The sequence below is a fragment of the Drosophila nasuta genome, chromosome 2L, assembly GCF_023558535.2.
Source record: "Drosophila nasuta strain 15112-1781.00 chromosome 2L, ASM2355853v1, whole genome shotgun sequence".
NCBI classification, from domain to species: domain Eukaryota; kingdom Metazoa; phylum Arthropoda; class Insecta; order Diptera; family Drosophilidae; genus Drosophila; species Drosophila nasuta.
In genome coordinates, this window is record NC_083455.1 from 22,433,782 (window position 1) to 22,448,510 (window position 14,729).

A 14,729-nucleotide genomic window follows, 5' to 3' on the forward strand; every position below is an offset into this window, starting at 1 on the left:
TGTAGCGTCGAAGTGCGATAATAATAAATTAAATAAAAATTTCTGGCATGCAGCAGTATACTTTTTGTGGGCACTTTCATACATTTTTTTTTAAATGCAGTTTAATGTGAAAATGTTGGTCAAACATATGTTTATTGTTGTAGTGCGGCATGTGCTCCGATTTGTTAATATTGCCGCTCAACTTGCTAGATAATAGCGAATTGGAGCCACAACGATGTGTTGTACCTGCTCAATATGGACGGGAATTTCATAGCAGATGGTGCAAGTGTTTGCTGCACGATGGCAGCTATGCCGTTTGCCGAGTGACTGCAAGGGATGCTCATGAAACCTGTTGCTTTCTGGACGACGTAGTCACATCAAAGAATTTCACTGTGAATAATCAACGCCTCTGCAGCTTTGAGCCTTTAAAGCAGTTTACGGAAGTGTCAGAAGTCGGCTGCGTTGTTACAATCAACGAGCAGCTGCTAGAACGTCCAAACATTTCATTGGAGGAACTGCGCGACGATGTTCGCATATTTCTGCGGCACCTTAAACTCATCTCAGGCTGTCATGTGCAACATACACGCCTCCAGAAACTCGGCATCGTCAGCATTGAAGTCTGTTATGCCACTGGATTAGAAGACAATAGTTGCTTTGAACTACAACGCGAGACGCCTCTAAAGATTGTGGATGTGCGCTTGGCTACACCTTCCGCGTTGCCACGGCCACCACACTATCACACCCAAGGCTTTGAGAAAGCACTGGAGGCATTGGGTCAGCTGCTCATCAACGCTGCCAGGCAACAGCTGCATGGCCTGCCACTAAATGCGCTGCTCGTTGGTCCAGTGGGTTGTGGCAAGAGCACGTTGCTAGCTGAGTTGCTGCATGCCCACAACTGTAATGTCTTATACGTGACGGCGTCGCAGGTGCTACGCTCTTATCCCGGCGAGACGGAGCAGCAACTGCGTCGCATCTTCCACGCGGCGCACGCTTTCAAACAGCGGCTGCAGCCGAATCAACGAATTGTGCTGGTGCTCGAGGATCTGGAGTTGTTCTGTCCTGCGGAATCACAAGATCCTGCTGCGCTGCGCATTGCAGCACAGCTCTACAGGCTCATCGATGAGCTGCCGCAACACAACAGCGGCATCTTGTGCCTGGCCACCAGCAGTGCTCCAGATGCCATCAATAACCAAGCACGACGCGCCGGTCGCTTTGGTCATGAGATTAGCATAGAGCTGCCCACGGTGCAGCAGCGTCGTCAGCTTTTTGCTTCACTCTGGCAGCGGCAACCAGATAAAGCGGAGCTGCTTACCGAAGCAGCGCAGGATTATGTGGCGCAACACACGCAAGGCTTTGCTATCGCCGATCTCGAGCTGTTCAAACGGCAGCTGCAACAAAAACTTATCAACCACTGTCCAACTGCGGCAGAGTTTGAACTCCTGTTGCAGCAGACGTTGCTGCAATGCAAGCCCAGCGCTTCACGTGCCAGCGATGTCCGAGTTCAGCACTTGACCCAGGGATTCGAAGTGATTGGCGGCATGGCGGCATTGAAGCGCACGCTACAGGTATCCATTTTGGCTGCACTGCAGCAGAGCGCCGCCCATGCACGCTTTGGCCTCAGCTTGCCACGTGGTGTGCTGCTCTACGGTCCTCCAGGCTGTGCCAAGACAAGCATAGCCAAATGCCTGGCCAAGGAGGCGCACATGAGCTTTATAGCCACCTCGGCGGCCGAGGTCTACTCCCCCTATGTGGGCTGTGCCGAGCGCTTTGTTGCCCAATTGTTTAACACGGCTCGCAAGCATGCGCCTTGCCTCATCTTTCTGGACGAGATTGATGCCCTCGTCGGACGCCGGACGGTAGCCAATGGCACGGGAGGAGGTAGTGTACAGCTGCGCATTTTGTCCACGCTCCTCACCGAGATGGATGGCATTGTTAGTGTCGCTGGTCAACAGCACATTCTTGTGGTGGCCGCCACAAATCGTCCAGATATGCTCGATGATGCGCTGCTGCGTCCGGGTCGCTTTGACAAGCTCATCCACGTTCCAGCACCGGATTTGGAGTCACGTCTAGCGCTGCTCCAGTTGCACAGCAAACGAATGCCCTTTGATAAACGTCTGCAGCTAGAGGAGATCGCGGCACGCACCGATCGCTTCTCGGGCGCGGATCTGTGCAATCTTTGCAATGAAGCGGCGATTGAGGCATTCCAGCGGGACTTTGATTGTAGCAGCATTGAGCTGCAGGACTTTGAAACTGTGCTGAGCCGACTGAAGTCTTCGCTTAGCCAAAACCAGATCGAAAGTTACTACCAATTCCAGTCCAGCAGATTGTAATGGATTGCAAGGCAAATAAATCAGGGACTAAAATTATTATTGTAAATAAACCAATTGTAAAAATGAGAACTTGTTTTTTCGATTTAAAATAAATGGGGGAAATAATGATTTAATTTCTAAGTGATATATAATTTTGATTATTAAGACATAGGAGTTAAAAATTACTTATTTAATAAAAATCATGACTGACGCAATTATAATTTATATATAAATGGAAAGGTACCTTTTTTTAAATCAGAACCAAGTTAAGTTATTTTTATTTTTTTTTAAACCTAAATTTAAGTTAAATATAATATAAAAGGGAGATATAAATTTTTAATATCTTCAGGAAACTCGCTCCAAGAAAACTTCAGAACTTCCAGAATTTCTGCATACCCCCGGCATTTATTTGCCAAATATTCCTGAGAGCCCTAATCTCTTAATTGTAATCCCCGTAATAAGCTATAGAACACATTTGTGGTAGTTTTTATATATTTCGTTTCGTTTTGTTGTTTGTACATTTTTGTAATTGTTGCTGCAGGGCGAGAAATGCAAATGGAAGATTGCAGGAAGCGACACAGTTGCTTCAACCGCGCTCCTTGGACACGCTGCGTCGATGCTGACGTCGCGGTGAATCGCGTCGTTCGCGTTCACGGCGCGAGTTGTGTTCCCGATTGTGCTCGCGATCTCTATCACGCTCCCGGTCTCTGTTCCGTTCCCTTTCTCTGTCCTTGCCCCGATCTCGGTCCCGTTCTCTCTCCCGCTCCCTTTCTCTGTCGCGTTCTCGGTCTCGTCCTTTGTCACGTTCATTCTCCCGCTCCGTTTCTCGGCCACGTTTCCCACGTCCATCCTCATTGTCATCACGTCGGACTCGACGATCCTGCTCCCGTTCCCTATCTCTGTCCTGTTCCCGTTCTCGATCTTTTTTTCGTTCTCGTTCTCTTTCTCCATCCCTCACCCTGTTCCGGTCGCGCTCTCGCTCCAGTTGTCTTTTATCTGGTGATGATGCTTCTCGTTTGCCATGACCATTATGCTGTTGTCGCGTGGCTGATGGCGATCCGACAGGCCCATCCAGATTAAACTCATCGCTCTCTCTGATTTTGGTCGCTTTGTGGTTACCGTTGTCCTTGCGTTGAATCTTTGCTTGGGGTTGGTCACTGTCGCTGCTGTTGCTTGAGGATGTGTCGGAGGAGCTGCTGTCGCTGTCCTCAGCACTGCTGCCACTGCTGCTGGAGCTGCTGCTCTGCTCCCGTTCGCGCTTGCGATTTGTTTTTTGATTTCTTCTCAGCAGACCTTCTCCTCTCCCTTTCTTTCTCCTCCTTCTCCTGTTGCTTCTTCTTTTCCTTTTCCCTTTCTATTTCCCTTTGCCTCTCCTTTTCTTTTTCTCTCTGTTTTTCCTCCTCTCTTCTCTTTTCACGCTCTTTTTCTTTCTCTCTCTCCCTCTCCTGTTCTTTCCTCCTTTCTTTATCCTTTTCCCTTTGTCTCTCCTTCTCCTTTTCTCTTTCCCTCTCCTTTTCCTTCTCTTTTTCCTTTTCCCTTTCCCTCTCCTTTTCCTTTTCCCTTAATTTCTCCTTTTCTCTCTCCCTTTCTTTCTCCTTCTCTTTCTCCCTTTCTTTCTCCTTCTCTCTTCGTCTATCCTTTTCCTTTTTATCCTTTTCCTTATCGGACCGTTTCTCCTTTTTATCCTTCGACTTTTCTTTCTCTTTATCGGACCGCTTCTTCTCCTTCTTGGACTTTTTGGCCTTACTCCTCTTTTTTGGACTTCTCCTTCTTTCGCTTGCTGTGCTTCTCCTTGTGCTTTCGCTTTCTCGACGCTTTTGAATCGGACTCAGACTCCGACTCGGAACTGGAACTGGAATCGCTATCGCTGTCCTCATCGCTACTCTCCTCCTCGCTGCTGGAACTGCTGCTTTCGCTGCTACTCGAGGAGGACGATGAATTCTCTTCAGCCTCTGCAGCAGCCGAAGGATCCTTAAGGGGATTTCCACTAGCGAGAATCTCGGCATTAATTGCCGGCACCGACTTGGGTGCATTCTTCAGGAAACGTCGCAAATCGTCCGTCAAACCACCCAAACCAATCGAGGTGAAAAAGTTAATGGAGAAGCGTGTATTCCGTGGATTATCTTTGGGAAACAAGCCGGCTAAGCTTTCTAGTAGTACCTCCTCCTTAAGCTTATTATTGAGCTTGCCCAATCCCATGTATTCGGCCAGTTCCTGGAACAAGATCTTGATAAAAATACGACTCGACGACGTCGTATCATCCTCGTTCAACTGAATGCACTCCAGCACATCCCAACTGATGGCATCCGTGAACAACAAGTGTGCAAAGAACTTGCTGACATTACGCAATCGATTCGTGTCGAGGCGATGGGTTGTCTGATACGTGTCCTTGAATATCTCCTCAAAAGGCGGTACATAAATCTTGTTGATGCTACAGAAACGCTGAGCCAACAGCCCATAGAATTTTTCGTAGGTTCGCTGCTCGGCACAACAGTCGAGAAACATGTGACACAGCTCCACCTCCTGGCCGGGCTTCAGTTGCATCTTCATCAGCTTGTGTGCGCACTCCTCATAGTCCAAACTCGAATTGATCGTCAAATAAATCGTACGGCGTAATGCAATTAAATTGGTTTCTGTGTTGTCAATAATATCGCCAGCCGTTGCTGCCTTCTCCCCATCTCCCTCTCCGCCTGAACCGGATTCGGCATCTGAATCGCTGTCGGAATCGGAGCCAGAACCTGAGGAGCCGCTGCCTGAGCCACTGGCATCGCTGCCCAATATTTCACTGCTCAGCGCCTTGTATTTTTCCTCGTTCTCTGCAAACTCCTCGTCGAATTTGAATACGTCTGCGGAGAAAAAAATACAATAGATATTTAACTTAGCAAAATGATTGAAATTGATGTCATTGGATTATAATTTTAGTCGAAAACTGTAATAAAGAATCTCTGAAGTAGTCTTCTTTCCTAATCTATTCTTAAAATATGACTTAATTTAACTCTTTGTTTTGTACTCACTTAGTATGTCTTCAGTTTCGGTGGCCTCGTCCAGCATCATGAGATGCGTGAATTGATCGTCCTCCTCTACGAGCTCTAGATCATCGACAATAGCCGGATGATCCTTGAAGCCATCCTTGCGCACCTGGAACAGCACCTCGATCATGTACTGTACTCGCTTATCCAACTTGCCCTCGTGCAGAATGTTGCGCAGCATCTCAAAGATGGCGCCAATGCCCTTCGACGAGACCTCCGTCAGTTTCATGCCGCATTCCTTTAAAAACGAAATGGCCACTTCTACCGAATCATCGGTGGGCGTCTCCACGAGCAGCGTCAACATCTCCAGTGCCAGGATCTCATGGGCCACACGTTGATTGACCAGATGACCAATGAATCGCGTTGCTGACATGCAAACTAATTTGTCATTACGTCGAAAGGCGCGTCGAAATTGAATGACCAAACGCTTCAGCAGCAACTCCCCGATATTGGGGAACTTGGAATTGATAATTGCCACCAAAGCAGCATAGACATGTGTAAAAGTGGGCGACGCTGCCTGGGCTTGGATGATGCTACGACACAGCAATCCACGACCACGCACAATATTCTCGCGCAGCAACTCGCGTGTAATGATCGCAATATTCGTCACGTTCACTTTGTTGATGTAGCCGTGTATTGACTTCTTAAGCGCCTCCCATGCGATGCGTTGATACGCTGCCGATGCCTTATCGGTGATCTCGGCCTGCATCATTCGCAGCTTCGCCGGTGGAATATAAGCGCCACCCGTGCGCGATGTTAACAAATCCACAGTGCGGCGCTGGCGTTCGCTAATTTTGGCCGTCGGTTCACTGACAGTCGCATTGTCCGCGTTCTCTGTGGGCTCTGACGGCTCTTTGCGACGTTGCTGATGATGATTATGTCGCTTCTCACGCTCACGTGCTCGCTCCTCATCGCGCTTCGCCCTCTCCTCGTGGCGTTTCTCGCGCTCGGCGCGTCTGCGCTCCAACGAACTGGAACGTCGACGCACCGGACTCAGGCTGCGACTACGTGGACTTCGTGTGCGACGTCGATTGCGGTTGCGATTGCGTGGAGAGCGACTGCGACTGCGAGTACGACGACGACGTTGTCGCTCCTCTGCATCGCGACTGGGGCTTCGTCTGCGCACCTCGCTGGCAATTTGCGGAGGCCTGCTGACGTTGGTCTGTTTTTCCTCCTCTTCCGACGCAGGCTTCAGCTCTGGTTGCTTGTCTGCAGCTTCGTCTCCTCCTCCTGTTGCTTCCTCAGCTGCCTCATCCTCTTTCTGCAACATAAAATCATTGAAAACCCCATTCATAAAGCTGCCTTTTATACTTACATCGGTTATCTCGCCCTCCTCCACGTTGCTGGGCGATTTGGCGACAGCTGCCTTGCCATTTGCGGTCACCGGCTCTGACTCCAGCTGTTGCTCTTTCTCCTCTGTCGCTGTCACCGTTTCATTCTCTTTTTCTGCCGGTTTTTCAACAACGTTTGCTGCTTCGTCAGCAACGCTTGTTGCCACTTTGCTGTTGTTGTCAACAGTTTGCAGCTGTTCTTCTTGTTCTTGTTGTTGTTCGTGTTCTACATCATTTGGCTTCGTTTCGGGTTCTTTCCCAGCTGTCATTTTATCAGTTGATTTGCTCTTCTTGCCTTCTCCTCGCTCTTCTCTTGACTCACCACGCTCCGCAGCTGCTTCTTCTTTCTGTTGGCTGCCAGCATCACTGGCGGCGCTATTGGAGCTGCTTGTTGAGGCGCCGCTGCCGCTACTTTTGCTGCTATTACTGCTGCCAGCAGAGCTGTTGCTCGAGTCGCTATCGGCGTCACTGTCCGGCATCCTGGATGCACAATTCAACGATCAAAATTATTGAAAACCAAACGTAAAAGTTGCTGGTGAAAATTTTTAAGTGCTAAACGTTGGCAAACGCGGCCGCTTGTTCAGCGGTTGTGGTTTTACAAAAAGCGGCAACCCTAATCGCACTTAATGTTGCATTTGGTAAATTGTTATCGAAATTTTCAAAAAACACTGTGGCGGCTTGACGATAAAAACATCAGTAACGCGCCTAATATTCAAAATTCAGATTAAAAGCAAAACATCTATTTTATTGAATATTTTCATTTATGCAAAACAGGTCAGGCTCTGATTTATTGTATAACAATTTTTCAATTTGTCTACACTCATTCTACACTTTAAGCTCATACAGTGCACATTAAAATAGGGCATTATTTTTTTTTTGACAAGAAAAAAAAAACAAACTCATTTTTTAAATATTTTTGGAATTTGGTTATTGTAAATTTGCAGAAAATATATTTACATACAAATTCTATACTTGTGCTAATACTAACAAACTTGAAAATTATTAACGCAGTTGGTAAGTTTCAAAAAATGAATAATACTTTTATAATTCCCAACTTAATATATAATATTTTGTCGATTTAGACATGTCGAATTCCAAGAAAGCAGTTAACGTGATATCGACCTATAAAAGTCGAAGACTTTGGTCACGTCAGTCCATGTTGGTATGGATCAATCAATGCTTAAAGAGCAACCTTTCAAAGATCGATCATCTTGGCACCGGCGCAGCCTATTGTTCCCTTATGGATATATTATTTCCCGATTCTGTCAATATGCGACGAGTAAAGTTTGCGAGTTTGCTCGAGAACGATTTCAAAAACAATTTTGCAATATTGCAACAAGCCTTCAATAAGCACGGCGTAGACAAGATAATACCGGTTAATGAACTGGTCAAGGGTAAATTCCAAGACAACTATGATTTTGTAATCTGGTTTCGTCTGTTCTATAATGCGAACTTTAAAAAAGTTGCCGAAGGCTATGATGTGGAGAAGCGCCGTTATGGCCAGGCCTTCATAATGGGAGCAGTACCCAAATGGCATCTTCGTAGCCGCTCCACGTTGACGCTGATTAATGAAGATTCTAAGCCCAAAGGGGCCGGCGATTTTGTGTCTCCCAGGCAACTAGTCCGTAACGCATGTAACAGAGGTGTAACTTCCCAAGAATAAATTGTAATACAATTGGCAAAGCTCCAAGAACTAAATTTAAATGAAAGTAACCTGCATACCTGCAATTCATCGCAGGAGCTTAAAAGGCTCATATTATAAGATAATAATAAAAGTATAAATTTAAAGCATCCGTCTGTTATATTCTAATCATTTCAATTCAAAACAGCTTGCAATAAAAACAACTAATTATATTTTAGTTTAGTTGACAACAGCAAAGTAAATACTAAAGTAAGAAGTAGCATAATTACAGTAGATTAAACTAAAGAAAAACTTGTCCCCAACCGTTTTTGTTGAGCGCATTTTTAAGCATTTTCGGGTTTCTGTTTCACTGTCTCTGGCTTCTTTGGACTGACATCATCGTCGCTGCTGCTGCCACTCGAGGAGGAGCTGGAATCGCCCGCCTTGGTGCGTTTCTCTGGCACAGTGTATGGGAACTTTTGTGACTTCGCCTCAACAGCTTGTTTTAAACGCAACAACGCTGTGCGATTGATGTGCTCCAGGGAAACATCCTTGACGGCGTTTGCCAGGACATCCAATGCCTTGTCTGTGTTGCCCTTGGTCGTCTGTATGTCCAGCAGACAGGAGTAAGCATTGCCAATGGCACCCTCGGAGATTTTGCTGCTCCTCAGCTGGGAAATCACTGTGGAAGCGAGTTTCTCGTCCTGTTGCTCGCGAGCCGTTTGCAGCACACGCTGGAACATCAGGCGTGGTGCATTGGACAGATGTTTGTCCCAGATCTGTTTAGAGGCCACTTCCTGGCCGTTGGATATCAAATGCATCCACAGCACATTCATGGGACCCAGTTGATTGAGTGCGGCATATTTTTCCGCTAGAGCTTCATCTAAAGTAAGGTAAATCTTTAAAACTGAAGCATAACAAATTTTAGATTGATTCACTTACATTGTGCCACCAGTTCGGGATGTTTGTCCAGGATGCCAACAGCGCCACCACGTGGAAACTTCTCGGCTAACTTGGCGGCTTCCTCAGGCGTCTTGGCCGCCTCAATATTTGTGGTCAGCTGCTTGAGGAACTCTTCCACTTTACCGGCCACAATGTAGGCATGACAATAGCGATTGTCAAACGAAATCAAACGCTTCTGTTCATCGTTTAGCTGCTGGCCAATGCGTTCCAAGGTGGCCAAGTCACCGGCTGCAGCGACTTTGTTCAAGTAATACTTGAAGATCTTTGGCTGCGGATGCTGCTTATCGGCGAGCAGTTCATCCACGTACTTGGTAGCTTCTGCTAGGCGATCGGAACGCACGAGCAGCTCAATCAGACGTGAGATGTCCAGCACACCAATCTTCTCGCCGCTGATGATGCGATCGCGACACGCAATGGCGGCATCCACATCGTTGGCCTGAATGGCACGACGGAAGCTTGCCGAATTCGATGGTGCCTTGGGCGCCTGTACAACTTTTACCTCCGTCTTGGTCTCCACCTTAGTCTCAACCTTAGCCGCAGCTGCAGGTTTGCTGCGTTTAGTTTTGGGCGCCGCTGACTCGGGCACCACAAAAGGCACCTCGATGTTCTTGCGCTCCAGCAACTCGGCTAGGCGCAGCAGAAAAGCGTCGGTGGGTGCAACAGCCTCCTCTTGCATTTTGGTCCACAATCCTAGCGCCTTTTCGGCCTCATCAGCCTTGTCGTAGCTGAGCAGCAGCGTGTAATAGATCTTGTTGCGATCAATGTGTCCCAGATCCTTGGTGGCTTCAATCAAACCCTCCAGAGGCTGCAACATGCCCTCGTTCTTATAACGATCGCAAGCGGAGTTGATGCGCTGAGGACGCGTGCGCAGTCCAGGTGTCTCCAAGATCTTGCGTGCCTGACGCACACGTCCGCATTCCACAAAGGAGAAGACCAGATCGTACAGACTGTTCACCTCACCGTGAATGCTTGTGCTCAGATCGGTCAGACGCTGCAAGTTGGCAGCGTCTTCTTTTTGTATCAGGCGACAGGCGAGCTCATTCTTCCAGGGCGTTGCCTTGTACTGCTGACAGATTTGTTCGAAGGCATTGATGGCACTCGCCAGATCATCCTTGACCATGTGCACCTTGATCAGTGGACCGAGCAGCACATTTGTGGGTACCACATAGTTGCTCTCCACCAACGCATCAAAGACACGCTTCAATTTGTCTGCGTTGCCCGACTCCGCAATCAAATTAAGAATGCGCCACACGGTGCTCACATAATTAAAGCTACCACCATCGGACTCGTTGTGCACCGACTCCTTGGCATTGCTTTTGAGCAGCTCCAGAGTCTCCTCGACGCGTTCCTCCTGCAGCAACAGCTCTGCCAATCGCACCGTCTTCAGGTTGTCCAATTTGAAGTTGGCATCCGCCTGACGCAATTTGCTGCACTGAGCCAGAGCATCGGAGCTGCGTTTGTGATGTGTGTAGAGATCGACCAGTTGGGCATAGACGCCAATGGGTATCTGGAATTTCTCCTGATCCAGGCGCTCAATCACTTCGAGTGTCTTTTCGAGGTTGTGCGAACGGAAACAGGCAGAAATTAGCTGTCGCTTGATGTTGTTTGCATTCTCGCCCTTGGCCTCCACGTTTTTGATGAAGCGCTCGAGCTCTGAAAGAGGAGAGAGAGTTCGAAATGTAGTAAACTATTCAACAGTGAAAGAAATTGAATAACTAAGGAACTCTTTAGAAGGCGAGTGTCAAGTGAATGGGTTAGCTTTTTAGACCTTGACTCACCATCAATGCTGAGCGTATCCAATGGCCGTTTGCCTTGGCTGGGCAGTGGGATGGGTTCCAGTTCGCCAGAGCTAAGCTTGCCCAGCAACTCGGAAATCTTTGGCGTCATCTCGGCACCCAGGAGCTCAGATAGCGCCGTCGCCTTCTGGCTGCTAATGGATAGACCCTGATTGACGAGTCCCTTTAGTGTCTTTTCGAGCATGGCAACTCTTTCGCGACGGAAGTAAATGGCCGCCTCGTGGACAATGCCACCCACGACATCGGGTACCGCACGTTCAGTGGCAGGCGCATCCACATCGCTGTTGGCCTGTTCCGGTTCCTCAGTTGCTTCGCGGCCAGCACGCAGCTGCAAGCCCTCATGGATCTGACGAATGCAGCGTACAAAGGCGGCATAATCATTCGTGTTGCTCAGCGCCAGTATCAAGGGTTGACGGAACAGAATGGGCACATAGTAGGCACGGTTCTTCTCCATGATCTTGGCAGCATCGGCAATCTGATGTGTGGTCAATGCCGCATAGACAGCAGAGGTGACAGCCGTGGAGTTGGGAACGCCAGCATCGCGCAGCACAGTCACCACACGCTCCCAGTTCTTCTCTTTCAGATTCGGTATGACATAATCGCGTATGGTTTCCGAGTTGGGATTCACGGCGAACTCTTGCTGCATGCGACGCACAATGTCGAGCACCTGATTCGAGTTGACCGAACAGAAGAGTGGCCAGAAGTAATGCTGACGTATGGGCAAACCCAGATTCTTCATCTCCTGCAGTAGTGGCAGCGCATTGTTCATGGCTCCGTGCGTCAGACCCGCCTCGGTGGCAATGGTCAGTGCCTTGGGATTCAAACCCTCCGCCTGAAGTGTGCGGCAAATGTTCAAAATGCTCTCAACGGGTCGATTGGCCTTCACCAGCTGGCGAATGTAGAAGGCGCCCACATCGACAGGTTCGCCATTAACTCGCACGCCGCGTGGCATCAAACGCAACAGCTTCAGCGCCACATCCTCGTGACCCTTGTTCACAAGTCGCAATATAATATTGACAGCATCCTGATTGAAACCGGGTGAAATGCGCAGCTTGGCCAACAAACCATCGACATGCTGACCATGGCCATTGATGGTCAAAGTGTAGACAATGTCCAGCAGATCCTTGTCCAGCAAAATGATCTCCTTCGGCTCGCATTCAGCCAGCGTGCTGTTCAAGGCATCGATGTCGCCGTGACGTGCAAAGGCGCACAACAGCGTCGTGTAGGTGTCAGCACTGGGCTCCAATCCGGCCTGCTTCATTACGGCCAGAATGCCCTTGGCCGATTCGAGATCGTTGGCCTACAATTAAGAGATTCATCAGCAACGAAATTGGGTCATAAGGTAATTAGCTTTACCTGCGAGTGTCCCAGAATCAGCGAGTTGAAAACATTTTCATTTACGGGCAAACTCTTGCCACGCATAAACTCCAGGATTCTGGTGGCGCCATCGATGTCACCCTGCTGACAATAGCGCGCTATAAGTCGCTGATAAGTCACCCGATTGGGTTCGATGCCTTTCGCCTCGATTTCAGCCAGGAAATCGGTGGGTGTAAATTGATGTTCGTTCTCCAAATAGACACGCAATAGTGCATTATAGTGTGATATGTCCATGGGCACATTGAGCGCATTCAGCGTCTTCCAGATCTCCTGGACCAGAGCTGTACGCACCTCGGGCAACTCCTCGGGCACCAGATTGCCACAGCAACGTATCACGAGCAGCGACTGCGAACTGGTTGCCGTGCGGTGTGTGCGAATCTCGTCGAGCACTTCCTCCAGATCACGACGCGAGATGCGTCCCATGCGACGGGCATCCTGATCTAGTCGCTTGATCTGCCTGTCGAGACTTAGCTCAGCCTTGGTGGCTGCTGCGTTGCTAGCAAAGCCACTACAAAAAAAATAAATAAAACAAATCAAGTTACATTAATCACTTATATTTTAAAGCAGTGTAAATATATTTGATGAGAATATAAACAAAAAAAAATTAATAAATGTACTCAATGTAATTTAATGAATTTCCATTTGTCAGGTGGTCTTTGTTTTAAAAAGTTTAAAGTGATGTTTTAAATATCGGTTTTTGGTTGTGTTTTTCAATACTTTAAAATTTCGAAAGTTGTGAATTTATATAATTAAAAATCATTTTAGACCAATTGATATGATCACACGTACTGTTCAGGAATCCCAAGAAACCCCGACGAGTATTTAACCGTCGATTACACTCAACAGTCATTTACTTGTTTTGGGGTTGAGGTTATGTAAAGCCAGTTGAACTTTTTCACAACTTTGTTAATGAAATCATCAGGCAATTAAAAGCTGATGACAGGGTCCACTAACATCTTTCCATTTTACAGAAATTACTATTGTTTAACACACACATGGAGCTGAGACAAGCACATGCATTGCGTAATGCCGGGCGAGGTAGAAACTTCAAAATGAAACTTACTTCTGGAATTGTCCGCACATGCAGGGAGCGGATTGAAGGAGATTGTTGCTCTCGCAGTCGCGGACCGAATTGACGACCACATTGCGTGTGAAGCCGGCAAAGTAACGCAACAGTTTTCCCGTGCGTAGTATGGATGCCATTGTGCACTATTTACGTTATTCAAAAAAACAATATTACAAATTTAACACCAGCTAAATGCAGGGCCAGCGCACACCGCAGGGTGACCTAAACATGAATTCCAAATAATACCAAAAAACTGAGATAAATATATAAAACATTGCTTGTACGGTCACACTATGAAATCACAAAACTGTGCGGTTTGGAGACTACTTGCCAGGGCTGCAACAGCGTATACCAAGGCATACATGTTCTAGATATCGTAGATATTTTTCATAGGCACAGAATAACGTGCTTTTTACGGTCGTTTAGAAAAGTACAGATAGCAATTGTTCGGTACTTTTTATCGGCTACAAACGTGAGTTCAAAATGTTGAATAAGCTCACACGTGTATTAAATTAAAAAATTTCTTAGATAAATCCTATTTAAATGAACTCCTAGATAATAAAAAAATTTAACAAACCCAATTTAATAAAAATTGATTTTATTTTCATTTATAAGTTCATTAAATTATTGTTCAAAAAGTATTGAGTTTGCTAAATTGATATTTGGTATAGAACTCAATATTATCAGTATGTTACTGTATTTTCGATTTAGTATATGTGTTTATAAAGAAAAAGGTGTTATAAATTATGTTAAGTAATTGACCTCTTAGCACAAAAAAAACTTACATATATTTGAAATGGGAAATGGATGCATATAAACAATGAGTCAATAGATTTCATTGTATTTGAATATACTACGAGTATACTCTGTTTTATTCATTCAGCCAATTTTATGGAAAATAATATTTGACAAATCTATTCATATATAAGATTTCTGAATTAATAAAAATTTGTATCAAAACCTTGCTGTAACTGAGAACGCACCGTTAGTTTGCTTGCACAATGAATGTGGTTTGCAAATGAAGCTCATTTTGTGGATTTGAAAAGGGGCAATGCCAATGCAACCGCACACACACCCACACACACACACACAGGCAATGACACTCTTCGAAGAGAAACTGATTGTTTGCTCTCTTGCCATTTACAGCGACTTCAACGAAGAGCAGGTTGCTCGTTATTTTTTGCATGACGCGTCATTCCGTCACTGCAGCGCACACTGGTGCAAGAGGTAATCGAACTGAAACAAACTTAAGAGCAAA

The 14,729-nt window shown here is 46.8% G+C and overlaps 4 protein-coding genes and 1 long non-coding RNA gene across 5 annotated transcripts; 3 read left to right on the plus strand and 2 right to left on the minus strand.

Moving 5' to 3' along the window:
* The first annotated feature begins 110 nt into the window (after positions 1-110).
* Positions 111-2,389, plus strand: LOC132798819 (uncharacterized). Its single transcript, XM_060810805.1, has one exon. It carries the CDS (start codon positions 150-152, stop codon positions 2,307-2,309), a length of 2,160 nt encoding a protein of 719 aa, XP_060666788.1. The 5' UTR covers positions 111-149; the 3' UTR covers positions 2,310-2,389.
* A 349-nt stretch (positions 2,390-2,738) lies between these two features.
* On the minus strand, positions 2,739-7,253 carry LOC132798822 (pre-mRNA-splicing factor CWC22 homolog). Its single transcript, XM_060810809.1, has 5 exons — positions 6,633-7,253; positions 5,303-6,578; positions 4,036-5,134; positions 3,731-3,896; positions 2,739-3,525 (listed from the first exon to the last, which is right to left on the minus strand). Exons 1-5 carry the CDS (start codon positions 7,125-7,127, stop codon positions 2,875-2,877), a joined length of 3,687 nt encoding a protein of 1,228 aa, XP_060666792.1. The 5' UTR covers positions 7,128-7,253; the 3' UTR covers positions 2,739-2,874.
* Positions 7,254-7,469: 216 nt separating this feature from the next.
* LOC132798820 (microtubule-associated protein RP/EB family member 1-like) lies at positions 7,470-8,439 on the plus strand. The gene is made up of 2 exons (XM_060810806.1): positions 7,470-7,662; positions 7,731-8,439. Exon 2 carries the CDS (start codon positions 7,733-7,735, stop codon positions 8,309-8,311), a length of 579 nt encoding a protein of 192 aa, XP_060666789.1. The 5' UTR covers positions 7,470-7,662; positions 7,731-7,732; the 3' UTR covers positions 8,312-8,439.
* On the minus strand, positions 8,431-13,608 carry LOC132798818 (leucine-rich PPR motif-containing protein, mitochondrial). The gene is made up of 5 exons (XM_060810804.1): positions 13,469-13,608; positions 12,385-12,913; positions 11,011-12,328; positions 9,212-10,885; positions 8,431-9,152 (listed from the first exon to the last, which is right to left on the minus strand). Exons 1-5 carry the CDS (start codon positions 13,606-13,608, stop codon positions 8,614-8,616), a joined length of 4,200 nt encoding a protein of 1,399 aa, XP_060666787.1. The 3' UTR covers positions 8,431-8,613.
* LOC132798823 (uncharacterized) lies at positions 13,075-14,044 on the plus strand. Its single transcript, XR_009633976.1, has 3 exons — positions 13,075-13,275; positions 13,377-13,943; positions 14,000-14,044. It is a non-coding gene; the product is annotated as an uncharacterized LOC132798823 (long non-coding RNA).
* Positions 14,045-14,729: the final 685 nt, after the last annotated feature.